The 18,715-nt window shown below is 39.0% G+C and overlaps 1 protein-coding gene across 4 annotated transcripts in view; it reads right to left on the minus strand.

Moving 5' to 3' along the window:
- SPIDR (scaffold protein involved in DNA repair) overlaps positions 1 to 18,715 on the minus strand; it is a 484,225-nt gene that overhangs the window by 265,251 nt on the left and 200,259 nt on the right. For all 4 annotated transcript variants that reach the window (XM_076005324.1, XM_012790018.2, XM_076005325.1 and 1 more), the window contains one exon: positions 18,288 to 18,388. In XM_076005324.1, the coding sequence (XP_075861439.1) occupies positions 18,288 to 18,388 (101 nt within the window). The remainder of the gene's footprint in view (positions 1 to 18,287; positions 18,389 to 18,715) is intronic.

An 18,715-nucleotide genomic window follows, 5' to 3' on the forward strand; every position in this document is an offset into this window, starting at 1 on the left:
TGATTCCACATTTTTTTTGCCTTTTCACCCAGTTTAAACTATCCATCTTCAGAAGCCACAATAATTCTAAGCATGTAATAGAAATTTGAAACCCAACTCTTAAAAAAAAATAAAAAACTAGACAGGACTGACCAGCCAATCAGAATGTTTGCCACAATCCCTAGTGATGAGAGCAACTGAAACTCAGCTGAGCACCTAAGCCTCCTGGGGGTCAGAATGTCACAGTGCTGCCTACTGCCCAGCACATCACTGTGACTCGTTCTGCAGAGGTAGCCTGTAGTGTCCTGTGCAGCAGTCCCCAATCTTTTTGGCACCAGGGACTAGTTTCATGAAAGACAATTTTTCCACGGATGGGGGAGGAGGCAGCAGGAGGGGGCAGTGGTTTCTATGTGATTCAAGTCCATTACATTTATTGTGCAGTCAGACCTCTCTGCTAATGATAATCTGTATTTGCAGGTGCTCCCCAGAGCTAGCATCACCGCTCAGCTCCACCTCAGATCACCAGGCATTAGATTCTCATAAGGAGCCGCAAGCTAGAGCCCTCGTTTGCCCAGTTCACAGCAGGGTCCACACTACTGTAAGAGAGAATCTCATGCTGCCACTGATGTGGCAGGTGATGTAGGTGATGGGGAGTGCCTGTACATAGATGAAACCTCACTAATTTGCCCACCACTCACCTGCTGCTGTGTGGCCAGCTTCCTAACAGGCCACAGACCACTACTGTGAGAAACAAGTGTCTGCTGTTTAAGTCACGTCTGTGGTGTTTTGCTCTGGCAGCCTGAGTTGACTGAGACAGTGGGCAGTGCGATGCCGACACTACTCAGCACGTGCACCGCCATCACAGAGCCACCCTCCACTCTGAGTATCCAGAAAGCCAGTTCTTCTTCCCCGAAAACTTCCTCATTTAAAACACCTTATTTTACACAACTATAGGTAGTATTTTTGCTAAGAAAATAAGATTAAAATGGTCTCCAAAAATCAGACTAAGAACAACCTTTATAAGATCATATCACTAAATAGAAAGCATAGAAATAGATAATTAAGTTTGTCTATTTTTATAAATGTAGCATGAACTGAGAAATAAATAAATAAATGGGTTGGGAAAAATTTCAAGAACCCAATGTTAAAGAGCAGGTTAGTAATGATGGGCAGTCACTACAGTCCTTCAGAGTCCAGAGGCTTCCAAACCCTCAATTCTATTGGAGCCAGCAGTGCACGCGTATCTGTGCAGAACAGCACCTCCACCATGAAGCCCACACACTGGGAACCTGTGTAGCAGAGGGAGCTAAAAATACAACTACAGAACCCAGGGTATCCCTACTGCCTGTCACTCCTTGATACTCCCACATCAACCCTTCAATCCTGGCCCCTCTACAATGGCTATCAATAAAGGACAATCTAAGGAACAACTTCTAATTCATCTATCACTGGCTTGAAACAGGTAAAATCTACGATGCCAGAACAGTGCTTGTCTGAGTAGGAGCGTGGCAAATTCACAACTACTAGAGATGAGCAGGTGTTTTAGTCTTGCTGCTACCTCCTTGCCATGGCATTAACAAACTGATAAAGAAGAGAGGGAAAAGGGAAAGAGAAATTAGCCTAAGGATTAAAATGTCAGATGATGTCAGCCAGGCACAGTGGCTCATGTCTGTAATCACAGTATTTTGGGAGGCAGAGATGGGAGGATCATTTAATCCCAGGACTTTGAGACCAGCCTAGGTAACATGGTGAGATCTCTCTCTCTACAAAATAATAAAAAAATTAGCCAGGCATGGTGGAGTGCACCTGGGGGTCTAGCTAATGGGAGACTGAGGCAGGAGGATAGCTTGAGCCCAGGAGTTCAAGGCTACAGTGAACTATGACTGTGCCACTGCACCACAGTCTAAGAGACTGTGTGAGACTCTGTCTCAAAAAAAAATGATGTCATGGTAAAAACAGAGTGACCATTACCATAAAAGTACTTCTCTTGAAAGACATGCTGCAAGAGATCAGTGAACTTCAATGTTGGAAAAGTTCAAAGGAAGTCAAACTCTGGGACTCTGAAGTTAAACACACTATGAGATTGACTTCCACATGGGAATTACATACAAGGCAAGACAGAACACAGAAATTTAAAATTAGAAATAACCTAAGGCTTAACAAGGTAATCATTTCTCAGTAAAAACCTGAGGCATATATGAAGTGACCCTACATAGGCCTTCAGCCCTGGTCGGGTTGGGACCAGAACCAACATCTCCTGACTAAGACCATTTTGCACTCTGGTGCCATGTAATATATTAAGATTCATCACTAGTTTCCAGAGTTACCGAGCATGTCTCGAGGTTGCTAGATATGCCCTATGCATCTTTGTAACATGCTGTGTAGCTATTATTTATTTAGACTTCGGGTGATTATAATGCTATAAAATACTGGAAGTATAAGTACAAACAAAGCATTGAGCGAAAAGTATGCATATTAGGCCTTGTGGCAACCTTATCCCAGGAAAGGCATGGCTTGATCCAGGAAGGAGACATTCAGCGTGGTGTGCACGTGTGCAGAGGCTCCGGAGCGGGCAGTGGGAAACGAGACCAAGGCAGCTGAGAGCACCACGAAGAATGCCGCACCAAAGAGCCTGCCGTGATGAATGCTTATCCCAAGGACACCGGGCAGTCAATGGAAATTTTTTAGAACAGGAGAGTAATAGTATCAGATTTGCCTGTTAGGATGAAGACCCCAACAGACTAAAATGAGGGAAGGTTGGTGAAGACTGACACAACAATCCTGGCATGAAGGAGCAGAGGCCTGAGCAGAGGTGGCAGCAGACAGGTAAATGAGATCCGCTTGAGAGACAGCTCTGAGGAAGAATCATCATCAGAAACTGGGGACCAGATGGGTAGAAAAGTGTAAAAGAAAACTCAATAAAAGGTTGCTGGGTTAACAGGCCAGGAAAGGCAAGGGTGGAGGCATGCCAGGTCTGAGGCACTGCAGGACACTCAGGTGCAAATGGGACTGGGGCAGGGCCTATCAGTTGGGGGCTGCACCCACAAAAGTCACCGAGTACCGGGAAGGGCACATAGAACAAGAAGTAAAGAGGCCCAAGGCAGAAGCCTGAGGACTCATATGAAGCAGTACAGCAAGGAAGAGCAAGCAAAGAACAGAGAAGGAAAATGAACACGTGAAGCAGCAAACCAAGAGAAGTGCTGTCCTTGAAGTAAGGAGGATGGGGACCAGGCATGTGAGTGCTGCAAAGGGGCAGTGGCCAGGAAAGGTGACGATTTCTGTGTGCTGGTGGGAATGAAGTCGTGGCATTCTGGGATGGAAGGGGAGTGAACTTGGGGCACAGGTTACTCTTTCCAATTACTCTCACAATAAAAAAGTGCACTTTCCATTTTTTTCTAACTTTTACATCGTATTTAACCAACCTAAGGACTTGTTTATTCCATTTGCCAGCTGAAACGTTTCCTATATTGTAACAGAAAAATTAATTTACCACTGCATCTGTTCAGAAAAATAAGAATAGTAATATGCTAGGTATTAACAGCAATCCATTCCTAGATCACTTTTTCTGGACGGTCTGCACTGAGCGGGCTGACCAGAGCAGGGCCACCTGGCCTGTCGACTCGAACCCTGCGGCAAGCTCCCCTGTAAGATGAGGAAAATCAAGTCTGGCCCTGCACACTACAACAGCCTCTCCAGACAACAGGATTCCAAGTGGAAAACCTATAACCCTTTTGAAAATAAAAGTGAGCTGAAGAAATCTGGCAAACTAGATTGGCAGAAAGTTTAAGATGACATAACACAATTTTACAGCATGGACAAATGCCAGTGTGATTCTGAACTAGACGAAAGGGTAAAAATGACAATTTGTTGAGCAAGCCAAAAAAAAGGTTTCCTTGCCAATATCAATACTTTTCTGAAGGTCAAGAACAGAGTTTTCAACATATAGATAATTTTTATCATTAATGACATCCCAATTTAACACTATAAATGAAATGTATTTATCAAGCCACTTATGGAATTGAACAGGAAACACACTTTACTCGCCTATATAATACACTTAAAATAGGCTAACTTGACAGCTTATTTTTGGATTATTTCCAACAGACAGTAGAAAGATTCTCTTAAACTTCAGGTCTACAATAAACTAATCTTAAAACTACAGAATTACTATTTTTATTTTCATGGAAAAAGAAATGAAGAAACACAGATTAAATAAATTCACAAGGAATATAAAAGTATTATTTAATTCCATGGTCTCACCAAATCTCAGTTCATAGATTTTTACATATAAAAATTCACAAGAAATTCTATTTCTTCCTGGTTGAGCCTAGGGAGGCTATGTGTTTCTAAGAATTTTTCTATTTCCTCCACATTTTCCAGTTTCTGTCCATAAACGTTTTTGTAGTATTCATAAATTATATCTTGTATCTCTGTGGCATCAGTTGTAATTTCTCCTTTATTATTCCTGACAAAGCTTATTAGAGATTTTTCTTTTCTGCTTTCATTAGGCTAGCCCAGGTGTCCGCAAACTACGGCCCGTGGGCCACATGTGGGTGTTTTTGCCCGCTTGTTTTTTTACTTCAAAATAAGATATGTGCAGTGTGCGTAGGAACTTGTTCATAGTTTTTTTTAAACTATAGTCCGGCCCTCCAATGGTCTGAGAAACAGTTAACTGGCCCCTGTTTATAAAGTTTGATGACCCCTGGTCTAGCCAAAGGCATGTCAATTTTGTTTATTTTTTCAAAGAACCAACTTTTTATTTTATTAATCTTCTCTTCTGTATAGTTTCCCTGTTGTCAATTTCATTTAGTTCTGATTTGATCTTTTTTTTTTTTTCGAGACAGAGTCTCACTTTGTTACCCAGGCTAGAGTGAGTGCAGTGGCGTCAGCCTAGCTCACAGCAACCTCAAACTCCTGGGCTCAAGAGATCCTACTGCTTCAGCCTCCTGAGTAGCTGGGACTACAGGCATGTGTCACCATGCCTGGCTAATTTTTTGTATATATATTTTTAGTTGGTCAATTAATTTCTTTCTATTTTTAGGAGAGATGGGGTCTTGCTCAGGCTGGTTTTGAACTCCTGACTTGGAGCAATCCACCCGCCTCAGCCTCCCAGAGTGCTAGGATTACAGGCGTGAGCCATCGCGCCTGATTAGACCTTAATGATTTCACTTCTTCTGTTGGGTTTAGGGTCAGTCTGTTCTTTTTCCAGCTCTTTGAGACGATTTATTAGGTTATCCATTTATGATCTTTTCGACTTTTGATATAGGCATTTATGGAAATAAACTTTCCTCTCAGGACTGCTTTAGCTGTGTCCCACAGGTTTTGATAACTTGTCTCCTTTGTCATTTAGTTCAAAGAATCTTTTGATTTCCATCTTGATTTCCTTGTTTATGAAGTGATCATTCAGCAGAAGGTTGTTTAGTTTCCACGACTTTGTGTAGAAATGAGAGTTCCTGTTAGGGTTGATTTCTACTTTTATTCCACTGTGATCTGAAAAGATACATAGTATAATTCCTATTTTTAAAATTTTTTTAAGACATGCTTTGTGTCCTAGGATATGATCAATCTTAGAGAACATCCCATGAGCTGATGAGAAGAACATATATTCAGTGGTTTTAGGGTAGAATGTCTTGTAAATGTCAGTCAGGCCCATTTGTTCTAGAGTTTTAAGTTCATTATTTCTTGGTTAATTTTTTATTTGGAGGATCTGTCTTGTGCTACATATCCGATAAAGGGCTGATAACTAGAATCTATTTAGAACTCAGGAAAATCAGCAAGGAAAAATCAAACAACCCTATCAAAAAGTGGGCAAAGGACATGAACAGAAATTTGTCAAAAGAAGACAGAATAATGGCCAACAAACATATGAAAAAATGCTCAACATCTCTAATCATAAGGGAAATGCAAATCAAAACCACAATGACATATCACTTATCTCCAGTAAGAATGGCCTGTATCAAAGAGTCCCCAAACAATAAATGTTGGTGTAGATGCGGAGAGAGAGGGACACTCCTACATTGCTAGTGGGACTGCAAACTAGTTCAACCTCTGTGGAAAGCAATATGGAGATACCTTAAACCGATATAAGTAGATCTACCATTTGATCCAGTAATCCCACTACTGGACATCTACCCAAAAGATCAAATGACACTCTACAAAAAAGACACCTGCACTCGAATGTTTATAGCAGCACAATTCACAATCGTAAAGTTGTGGAAACAACCCAAGTGCCCATCGATACATGAGTGGATTAATAAAATGTGGTATATGTATACCATGGAGTACTATTCAGGTTTAAGAAACAATGGTGAACTAGCACCTCTTGTATTTTCCTGGATAGAGCTGGAACCCATTCTACTAAATGAAGTATCTCAAGAATGGAAAAACAAGCACCACATGTACTCACCAGCAAATTGGTATTAACGGATCAACACCTAAGTGGACATACAGGAGTAACATTTATCGGGTGTCAGGCAGGTGGGAGCGGGAAGGAGGGGATGGGTATATACATACATAATGAGTGAAATGTGCACCGTCTAGGGGATGGACATGCTTGAAGCTCTGACTCAAGAGTGGAGGGAGGGCATGGGCAATATAGGTAACCTTAACATTTGTACCCCCATAATATGCTGAAATTAAAAATAAAAAAAAAATTCAGAAGAAATAATTTATTTCTAGAGATGAAGGTAAAAACAAATGAGGTAGAAGCATCCGAGGCGTGACAACTGCATTAGCTAAAGAACTGATTTTCGTATGAAGTCTCCCTTCCTGTTTATTAGGTCCCATCATTATTACTTTTATTTTTTGTATGAAGGGGTCTTGTTATGTTTCCCATAACAGGTCTGGTCTCAAACTGCTGACCTCCAGCAATCCTCCTGCCTCAGCTGCCCAAAGTGCTGGGATTACAGGCGTGAGCCACCGTGCCTGGCCTCCCATCACTATTTGTAATAAAATCATGAAATAACATCATGAAAGTCAATATGAATTTTTTACTTTTTTGGCTAATTCACACTTAAAATGATCACCAAAATGTATAATATTTTGAGGTATGAAATCACAGCTCTAACAGTGGAGATACTAATATCATAGTTTGCCTACTGTCTTGAATAGTTTAGCCCAGAGTATTCATGTGAATTCTTCTAGTCCATGAGTACAAAGAATGATATTAAATATCACTGCTGCACTGAAATATGGGTAAAAAGGGAAAAGTGAGGATTGAACACTGTAATTGGCTTTCTGGTTTTATCGGGCAGAGGGATGTTGGAGATAATCCAGAGTCAGCTCCCTCAGCCCTGGAGGAAAGGGGAAGTAAGAAGAGGAACTGCAGCAAAACCTCTCTGGCCAAATCAGAGCTGACCCACAGTGAGCAGGTCACAAGCAGCATCCTTTCAACTGAAAGAAAGGGTGGGAGATAAAATAGCAAAGGAGTTTAAGACAAAATTTTAAATGACTTTTTAAAGACTTTGAACTACAAAACTAACAACTCTTCTTCAATCTGTCATTCTCATTTCTTAAATCTAAATAAACAAATTGGTTTTTTAAAAATCTGTCATATTATGTAAAAAATTTCCACAGAAACTAAAGATTGTAAAAGCATAAAATATTGCCAAAAATTGGCCAAATTAAGAACAGCTCTCTTTCCTGGGTTTAAATTTGCAACACTAGGAGACAGATTAAATCATACAGGTTTACTAAGAATTATTTTTCAATTAAATAATGAGATCTGATCATACTGACTTGTTTTGGTAGAAATGATCAGTCTACCATTTTCTACCAAGTTAGTCTTTATTAGAAAATATTAATACTACATCAAGGAAATTAAATTTTTTAGACACACACATATCTACACAGAATTCTGTGCTCTTCTTCCTGCTCGCACCACTGTTTCTATAGAGAAACTGCTGACCTTGACACTCCTTCTTCCTCTCCCAGCTACTCAAGTGGTGAGTCCAGACCAGGAGCTCTTCAGTCCCAGAGGAGCTCCTTGGAAGCCGTAAGAAATAGTGGAGGGGGACAAATTTCTGGCTGAAGGGGCCCCACTCCATGGCTGCACTGTCAGGGTGCCACAGCTGCTGCTCCTAAGGGCAACTGAGGGATAGGTGGCAGGTGGTCTCAGGCAAGGCGCCCCACAGCCTCCCCCTTTCCTTGTGTCAGAAGCACAGAAACGCTAGAGAAGGTTCATGGGAAACAGGGAGGGCTTGGTTGGTGTTGGAGGTTACAAAACTAAACCTTCCAGTGTGTTCACTGCTAACCCTCTCAAGGTCAATGAGCAACTATATATACTCTTTGTTTTGAAAAACCACCTTGTTAGGCAGGGACCAAAAGTGCAGGTGACAGATACAGGCCAAAAGGGCATTTCCTAGGGGTGGAGAAGGGGGGGGGTGTCCAATCAGGGGAAAGGACTGCAGGAAAAACCCAGAGCACCTGTCAATCATGTAGATCCATCACCCCACCCAGTAGCACCCCACACTTCCCATAAGCCCACCAATAAAAGGAAAACACCTGGGAGTCCTTAACATCTTTCTCCACTGGAGACTGACCCCATTCCTCTCTGTGGAACATATTTTTGCTTTGTGTAGCTTCCTTCTTTTCTGCAATAAAAGCTGTTTGTGTGGAATAGCTTCCTGTCTGAGTTCACCAACTTGTTTGTGATTCTTCTAAGCAAAGGAGCCAAAGAACCAGGACAACAGTCCACCAAGAGGCTGGACTGGTTTTATCGCTGGGAAAACCAGTCTTATTATTGAATTTTCACTTATGAGACAAAGGCAAAATTTTTTAGTGCTTCATAAGTAAAATTCAGGATGGAGTTCTCTATCATTTCACATTTATCTCCCTTCCTCTTTAATTGTGAAAATATTTTGATTTTGACAAATTTTTTCTTTTATAAAAGGAGTGTTAAAAAACCCTATGCCAACCCCTTTTCCAATGGTAACCTTTGTTAACTATTTCCTACAGTTTATTTTATATTATAATATTTACTAATACCTCCAAACTATTATATATCTTAAGAAAGTCTACAAGCACTAGAATTGCTCAGGAGTGTTACCCTATTTTATCATAATCATTAGAACATGAAATTAGTATATGATTTCAATTTCTTTTGAAATTGTATATATAAAATATTCTTCAAGGAGTAACTCATTACAGTTATTTTCCTTTACAAATCCTAAGAAATAATACTTTATCCTCTTTGGCTTTGTTTCTTTCTTCTGATTTTCTAAAACGTACTTCAATAATAAAAAGTTACAGATGTTATTGCTGTGGTTCGAATGTGTCTCCCAAAGTCCACATGCTGGAAACTTAGCCCCAGTGCAACTGTGCTGAGAGGTGAGGAGCTGAAGAAATGATTAGGTCATGAAGCTCTTCTGTCCTCAGGAATGATTAACGTCATCATCATGGGAGCAGGTTCCTGATAAGAGGATGAGTTCGGCCCCCTTCTCCTCCCTCTCTCATCTTGCCAGCACCTTGATATTAGACTTCCCAGCCTCCAGAACTGGGAGAAATAAATTTTTCTGTATCAATTATCCAGTCTATGGTATTGCTATAGCAACACAAAATGAACTAAAGCAGTTATTAAAACATCTTCATGTCTAAAATAATGTTTTGTTTTCTTCTAAAGAATAAAGCTTTAATATATTAAATAAGGAAACAAGGATAAAATATATTAAATAAGGAAGCAAGGATGTTATGATAAAGTCAAACAGTTCTGTCAGTGATGAACACTTACTTGCTTAATAAATGGATAAAGAAACAAAGTAAAAAAACCATTAGCCAAAATACTACAGCCATTGCCATAAAAAAATAAAAAGAAAACACCAATGTTTCAGCTGAACATGACCCAGCAGCAAAAAGGTAAAAAACAAAACAAAACAAAAATAAATCTCAACACAAAAGCTATTACTAATACAAATAGCTAGTTCATTCTTTGTTTCTTGTAATAATAAATTCAGTATGACATTTTTATTACTTCTGAAACACATGCACATGCCCACCACACACACAGAAACCTACAGCACCTTCACCTCCCCACAGGCACATCAGAGGGTATTCTGAAGCAAGCCCGCACACACACGCGCACACATGCACACACACACGGTGACCACTCTCAACAGAGTCAGTTGAGATCAAAAAGTTGAGGAAAAAGAAAATTCAGAGAATTCTGCTTTAGATAATAGTAAAGGCTACTACATTTCATTGATTTTGTTTGTATTTTCACTTTTTTCTACAATCTTTTTTTTTAAGGTTAGAAGTCTTAGAAACAAAAATCTCATAGTGAAAAATCTTTTATCTGAAGCCCACCAATTTTTTTAATGTTACTTTTTCTTTGCCTTCTTCCTGAATAATACAAGTAGTTTTTTTTTAATTTGAAAATATCTATAACTATTTTTAGTTTTAAAAACTACAATATCAAACACATTGTGAAAATATCTGTCACACCGTTACTAAACACAGCTGCACACAGGAGCTGGGGCCCAGCTGTCGGTGCTGTGTTCCCATCTAGAGAACTCAGTCCCACTGTGGGCTCCTGCTCTGAGCACCTGCCCAGACTTGTCCCCACAACAAGTGGGCCACGACAATGGGCCACCAAATGAGCTGCCCAGCCTGAACCCAGCTCTGCCACTACTAGCCAAGCACACAGGGCCATGCCCACCCACATCTCCAGTCTCTAATGTAAGGAAAGTGGGACCTAACTGGAAGGGTCACTGTGAGGATTATGAGTTAATAAACATGCAAAATGCTTTGAATATCACTTAGTAAACACTGGCCATCAACATCCAGGTAAACAGCAAAGCAGAGCCAGAAAACTGCTTCCCTTAAAAAAAAAAGAAAAATACACTGTTTCCTGAAGAGAAATCTAGAAAAATTATCCCCTTGCCTCTATAAGTCATCATTCTCTATTCCACAGCCTCTATTTATCCATCTGTCTGTCTATCTATCTATCCATCCATCGATATCTATCTGTTTATTTTGAAACACAGTCTCGCTCTGTCACCCCTGCTAGAGTGCAGTGGCATTATCACAGCTCACAGCAACCTCAAACTCCTGGGCTCAGGCAATCCTCCTGTCTCAGCCTTCCAAGTAGTTGGGACTACAGGGGCACAACACCACACATGACTAATTTTTCCTTTTTTTTTTTTCTTTGTAGAAATGGGGTCTTACTCTTGCTCAGGCTAATCTCAAACTCCTGACCTAATGCAATCCCCTCCTGCCTTGGCCTCCCAAAGTGCCAGGATTATAGCATGAGCCACATTTTAAAGTGCAGGTTTTCAAGGCATCACTTTGGAAGTAAAATCCAGCCAAGGCCTCCAGCTCCTGCATGGTCTAGCCTCTTCTGCAACCCGCCCCCCACCACCCAGTGTCATCTAACACACCCTCTACACAGCCTCTGTGTGCAAAACTTGCACTTTTCACTGATCTTTAAAAGCTAAATCCAATATCTCCTCAGTGCAGCACAAAGAAGAGCCAAGGGAGTAGGCACACATTTGAAGTTTATTCCAGTTCAAAGAACCTTGAGACATATGTCTTTTAGGATGAAATGTACTAACAGCACCAACAAGGAAAAAAACACTGAAATATTAAAAGATATTAAAAGGTATAAGAGGGACCAGGTGCAGTGGTTCACACCTATAATCCTAGCACTTGGGAGGCTGGGAAGATTGCTTGAGGCCAGGAGTTCAAGACCAGCCTGGGCAATATTGCAAGAATCCCTATCTCTATAAAAAACAAAAAAATCAGTGGAACATGGTGGCATGCACCTATAGTCCCACCTATGCCTATAGTTCCTTCCACTTACTCGGGAAGCTGAGGTAGGAAGATAGCTCGAGCCCAGGAGTTAAAGGGTGCCGTGAGCTATGATTGTGCCACTATACTCTAGCCTGGGCAACAGGGCAAGACCCTGTTTCCTCAAAAAAACCCTAAAAGTACAAAAAAACACAAGGTATAAGTGGGAGTTACAAAATAGCCTGGCAAAGTCAGCTATCCATGAGAGAAAAAAAGAAAAAGTGCCATCCATATACCAAAGGTGTTAAAAATAAATGTTTTAAGCCTGTGTATTAGAGACATTCACTAAAATATTTGATGTTCATATGTAATTTTTTTATGAAATTAAACATGTCTTTACCATAATACCTGGTGCTTGCACTCTTGATCTTTTATCTCAGAAAAATAAAAATCTATGTTCATTCAAAAACCTATACACAAATGTTCACATGCCTTTATTTTTAACAACCCAAACATGGAAACAACCCAAATGTCCTTCAGTCAACAAATAGTTTAACAAACTGTAGTACATCCACACCATGAAATACTACCCAGCAGTATAACAGAGCAAATTACTGATATATATGACAATTTGGGTGAATCTCTGGGGAATTATGCTGAGTGAAAAAAGTCAATCCCAAAAGGTTACAAACTATATTATTCCATTTCTATAACATTTTTGAGATGACAAAACTATGGAAATGGTGAACAGATGAGCAGTTGCAAGGTGTCAGAAAGGAGGGCAGAAAAGAGGTGGCTGTGGCTGTAAGGGTAGCACAAGGGATCCTTGTGGTGATAGACTCTTCTGTGTCCAGACTGTGTAATGGTGACACAGTCACCATCTACACATGTCTGCTTGGGCCGCTATAACAAAATGCCATAGACTGGATTGCTTATAAACAATAGAAATTTATTTGTCATAGTTCTGGAGACTGAGAAGTTTAAGATTGGCAGATTCGGTGTCTGGTGAGGGTCCATGTTCTCATGAACAGCATCTTTTTGCTGTGTCCTCACATGGTGGCAGGCCTAGCGAGCTCTCTGAGGTCTCTTCCTATCAGGACACTAATCCCATTCAGGGGCGCTTCACCCTCATGCCCTAATCACCTTCCAAAAGCCTCATCTCCTAATACCATTACATTGGTGATTAAGTTTGAACATATCAATTTAGAGTGACACAAACATTAGACTATAACAACAGGTGATAAGATTACATAAAACGAAACACACACACACAAACATACCCATACAAATGCATGTAAAATTGATGAAATCTGAATAAGTTCAGTGAACTGTATCTTGAATTATCATCCTGGTTTTCCTATTATACTATAGTTATGAAAGATATCATTTTGGGGTGAAGCTGGGAGAATAGTACAAGAGATCACTTGGTATTATTTCTAACAGCTGCATGTGATACATGTGAATCTACAATTATTTCAAAATAAAAAGTTTTTTAAAAAGGCAGAAAGATGCATTAGAGGCACTCACTCAAACATTGCAAATCAAAATACAGACAAGACACATCTCTCAACCATGGATAATTAAATAATACTATCCAATAGAAGACGCATGGGAAGAGTCTCAAGCTAAATAAATACAATCTACACATTACTTTTATAAACTGTAATTTCTCATACCCGAAGGAGATAAATAAGGAGACGCTCAGTTCAATATGCTATATCTCATATCTAGAACAAACAAAATTTAAGAAGGAAATTGTAAGGAACATTCCATAAGCTACTTGGTGCTTATGAGCCAAACAAAAAAATCTTTTTCTCTCTTCATTTGGAATAGCCAGACACGTTTGACTTGGCATTTTTCTACCTACTCCCCCAGAAGATACTCTCCCAATTCTGTTCTTGCCAATTTGGTCAATTTACTTTAATGAGCAGCCCAGATAACAAGATCTAGGGTTCTAGTGTATATTAATATCTATAATTAAGAAGACAATCTGCCACCTTCCCTAACAAAATCATAAGATTTTAGGACATTCTATACATATTCACAATTTATACGGTCTTTACAACCTTCAAACCTATGCCCTACATTCCTCAAATTAGTACTCTCAAGAACGTGATACAGACCTACCCTTTGAAAGATTACTTTTTTTGAAAAGAAAAAACACATTTGTATTAATATTTTTAATTCTGCTGATTCCTTAATCTTGTCTTCAATCTTAACCCTAATTTTCTTCAGCCCAAACAGATCAACTAATGAAGGTCTGTACAGACTAGTGAGTAAGAACATAGACTCAAGAGAATTCAAGTCTGGGCTGACTCATTGACGGCATATACTCAACCTATACTCTCTTCATCTGGAAAATAAGGAAAGCAAACACTAGGACTATTTTACATTCTAAATTATTTAATACATACCAAGCCCACAGCATTGCACTTGCAGATAATAAACCTCCAAATGTGCTATCATGATAAGAACAACATTAAAGACGAAAGAGGGCAGAAGCTTTTTTTCCAACTATTTCTTAGGAATTTATGGTCCAATTCAAAGTTTGCCCATGTTTTGCTGCTATCCTGAAGATATTTACACTTTGTCAAGACTGAAACGTCAACAAAATTCAGGAATACCCTACTAAACACACAAAGTCAAATTTGAACTATTTGGTTATTCCTCAACAGTAATATCAAGAGGAAATTGGCAGAGGAGTAACACAATTATTTGCATATGACAGAAGAGTGGCAGGATTGAAGGAGCATGGTACCAGGAACCAAGAGGCCGGCTTCTGGCCCCATCTCTTCCTTCGACTAGCTAAATAATCACAGCAAGTCATTTACCTACTCTAGGCCACGTACTCTCAATTCCCCAGAAAGGAGCTCAGACTAGATTTCCAAGAGGCTTTAAAGAATGAGCATTCTGCCTTCTCATATGGGAAAGGAAACAAGGGTGCCATGTGGACATCGAAACCACAGAAACGGCAGCCGTAGTGCTCCGGCCTTTGCAACCTGTGGAGGCCAAACTCCAGGGAAAAGCTCTGCCTGCCAGTCACCTGTCTGCTATGCTATGTTTCATCCTATTGCTCTCCACCCACTCCAACCCCTCAATACAAAGCTAGTCTCTATGGCTGCAGATTCAAAGTGGCCTCCCTGAAACCCAATAATGCAAATATTTATATCTAGTCAAAAGAAATTCAAGTTTGCCATTCTCTTGTATAATTACCTCAAAAGAAAGGTGGCAAAAGCAGAACAGAAAGGAGTAGCAAGTATGTGAATTTAAGTAGCAAGGCCATACTTTCCTGGCTCAAACAGAATAAAACAAGTTTATAATGCATAGAACCCCAAACTAAATTCAAAACAATGAGTGACACAAAGAATGTTGACTGAAAAAGTTCAAAATCTATACATTTGGAAGGAGGCTTTATTCTTAAAAAAGGGTACCACAACCTCCAGGCAGGAAGTGAGGCCCCCAGAAGAAAGCAAGAATTGAGTGCTTTGAAGGAATGGTAAAGAACAGGATTTTTTTTTTTTTAATTTCAGAATATTATGGGGGTACAAACAGGAATTTATGCTGAGCTGGGTGGCCAAATATGCATATTTAAATGGTTATAGGAAGAGTCTTGAATATTTATTAAAGGAGAAACATGCACAGGTACAACTGAGCTTCTTGCTAACTTCACGGGTCCCATGTTCATAAAATTATGGCATTACCATGATACCAGGGAGGACCTTTTGGCCCTCTGATATCAAAAGGTAAAGTAGAGGACATGAATATCCTCTTTTTTGCAGCCACCTTAGACTGGTCAGAGCTACTCCATGGTTGGTGGTCTCTTATTAGGAAGGAATGCTGGTGAGCTGTGTTGAAACCACAAAAAGGGAGGAGGTGATCAAAAGGTTGGCTGAAATCAGTCGTGGGGCAAGTTTTTCCAAAGGGCTGGTTTCTGTTTAGCCCTTAAGGAAGAACGCTGATGGTGCTTAGCAAGAGAGGGGGTGCAACTGCGCATGTCTGACTGCTCATCCTGTTATGGCTGGGAACTCAATGTTAAGGTTTCTCTGGGTCCCTGTGGCCAAGAGGGGGTCTGTTCAGTCAATTGGGGGGCTTAGGATTTTATTTTATTTCTTAAGAGAAAGTGATCATTCCACTTGAAGGGCATTCACACGTGAGAGGTTAAATATGTACATGCAAATATTTTAAAATAGAAGAACATGATGCATCACAAAAAGACTAAAATGAAATATATTATAGCATCACAAATGGTTCTCGCTGACTTTTATTAAATAAGTCTAGAAAGAAGACAATCACGAGTTAAAAGCAAATGGCTTAGTAGAGTATTATCAACGGTGTTCCACCCTGGCCAGAGTGATTAGGATTATTTCAAGGAAGGAATCTTGTCTCAGCCAGGCCAATGAAAATATTTCAAGCATTTCTGATAATATACTGAAAAGAAAGCTTTCTTTTTACTGGACTTGAAGCTGGGAGTTACCACATGGAGAATGACTGCCAACCTTTTCAAATCCAATATGCCTGATGCATGAAGTCTTTTCCCTATAGCTTTTAATCCATGAGTACTATTAAATTCTTTTTTGTGCTTAAGCCAGTATGTTATTAAGACTTCCCTAAATAATATGACTAGGCAACCTTTATATATGCCTTGCTTTCAGACTGATCAAATGAGTTGTAAAGATGATTATTTAATGTCATAATCTTTGATATGAAAAAACATACTAAGAAATAAAGTCATAAGTATAACAATGGACTGACCCATAGATTTCCATAAAAGGAAAAGTATTCTTGGATCATGTGTATATCAGGTCATCCTGATACACATACATGTATTTCATATTATAATGCTCTATAAAAATATGAAAGAGAGAAGGAAATTGCTAAGCAACAGCTAGTAAAGGATTTTAAAAAGCATAAATGAGATAAGAATTGAAAATTCTTCTGAAGACATGTGTAATACTTGAGGAACATAAGTTTAGTAGAATACATTACTGGCAGTTGGGGGATCAACTCTAAGAATAATGTTCCTCAAACTCTGGCATGTGCAAAAATCATCTGAAAGCCTATTAAAATGCATATTCCAAGGATCCCCCGGAGAGACTATTAACAGTAGATCTGAAATAGGTGACCAAGGCCACCCGCCCACCCCCACTCCAGACGGAGAGGCAGCATGGGAATAAGCCATCTAAGAGAGCACCGTTTCAGAGGAGAGGGGGCTTTTCCAGACATGTGGAATATTTTCAATGTCAAACAATTTGTTAAGAAATAAGAGTTTTCAGTCACTTGCTTATAGTAAGAACATTCAATCTGCAAGTTACAACCCATTGGAAGGGTCCTGCAATCAATTTAGTAAAACCAGGACTACGGTAAAAGTAAAAAAGAATGCATCAGACTGTATCACACATACTAACATTAGTGTTGTATGTTTGTTTCAGGTGTGGGTGTAAGGAGATGATATAAAAGGTATGACTCTCCAGAATTGCAATAAAAAAAAGTCTGAAATCCACTGGTTTAGATTTATTAGGAAAAAGGTCTAATATAAAACCCCCCAAGTCAGATCTTCAACAATAAGGGTTCTTATGAACTCTGAGAAGGTCTACAGGGAGTGGTCACTAGACCTTATAAGAACGGACTCATCTCTCGGAAAAATTTCTGAGATCTATATGACATTGGGAGAAAAGAAGTCCATTTTTTGAGTGTGCAAGTTTTTTACATCCATGATTAAGTTTATTCCTAAGTATTTTATTCTTTCTGATATGATTGTAAATGAAATTCCTTTCTTAATTTCATTTTTGGATAATTCCTTGTTGTTATATAGAAATGCAACTGATTTTTACGTTGATTTTGAATCTTGCAACTTTGCTGAATTCATTTATGACTTCTAACATTTTTTTTGTTTTTGTGGAATCTCAAAGGGTTTTTAGATATAAGATCATGTCGCCTGCAGAGATAACTTTCTTTCCTCCTTTCCAATATGGATACCTTTTACTTCTTTTTCTTGACCAAGCGCTATGATTATAGAAGCACAGGGTGGAATAGTGGCTGCCAGGGACTAGGGCAGGGGGAAAATGGGGAAGTATTAATCAAAGGATATAAAATTGTGATTATCCCAGATAAATGAGCCCTAGAGATCTACTACACAGCATAGTGCCTATAGTCAAACATACTGTGTTGTACACTAACTTTGCTAGGAGGACAGATCCTATGTTAAGTGTTTTTATTGCAAATAATAATAATGATGAAATAAATAAGAAAACAGAATGAAACGTTTGGAGATGATAGATTTATGGCATAGATTGTGGTGATGGTTTCACACATGTATTTTTATCTTCAAACTCACTAAGTTATGTGCATTAATGATGTACAGCTTTTTGTATGTCAAATTTAAATAAGAATGTTGGGGGAAAATATATTTTTTTAAAAATTCATGAAAATAATAAGGTATATGAAAAGTATAAAGTATGTGAAAAATTTATATACTTTAATTAAAAAATATGTTTTAGTTGTTTTTACTGGGTATACTTTTAGAAAATAAAAATACTTTTAACTGGAATGTTTTTACATACCGTCTCAGATACCTATGCAAGCCTTACCTGAAAGTGTCTTTTGGTAAGAAACACATCGATGTCTCCACAAAGAAATGGCAGATCTCTCCCGATTCTGCAGTCCATTCAGTCTTTCTGCTAGCCCACCTCTGTTTAATGAATTATAATGTATTAAGTTTAATTAAAAGAAAAACTACAGAATTAGAATATTTATATTTTATATCCCTCAACCAGAGACAAACAGGTAAAACATGTAAAATTTTAATGTATTTTTGTTATATTCTCTTCCCACAGGCCATATCCTCCTAAGTCAGACTTTAGGTTTCTTAGAAGCTCAGTTTCATGATTCTTAGGAATATGCACTAATTTTACTTCCTAAGAATATCATATTTTTAGAAATATGAAGTTAAATATCAGTTTACCTCCTTTTCTGTTCTTTCTTAGTTCATTTATTCCATAAATATGTACTGCTTACT

This window comes from Microcebus murinus, chromosome 7, assembly GCF_040939455.1.
Source record: "Microcebus murinus isolate Inina chromosome 7, M.murinus_Inina_mat1.0, whole genome shotgun sequence".
NCBI classification, from domain to species: Eukaryota; Metazoa; Chordata; class Mammalia; order Primates; family Cheirogaleidae; genus Microcebus; species Microcebus murinus.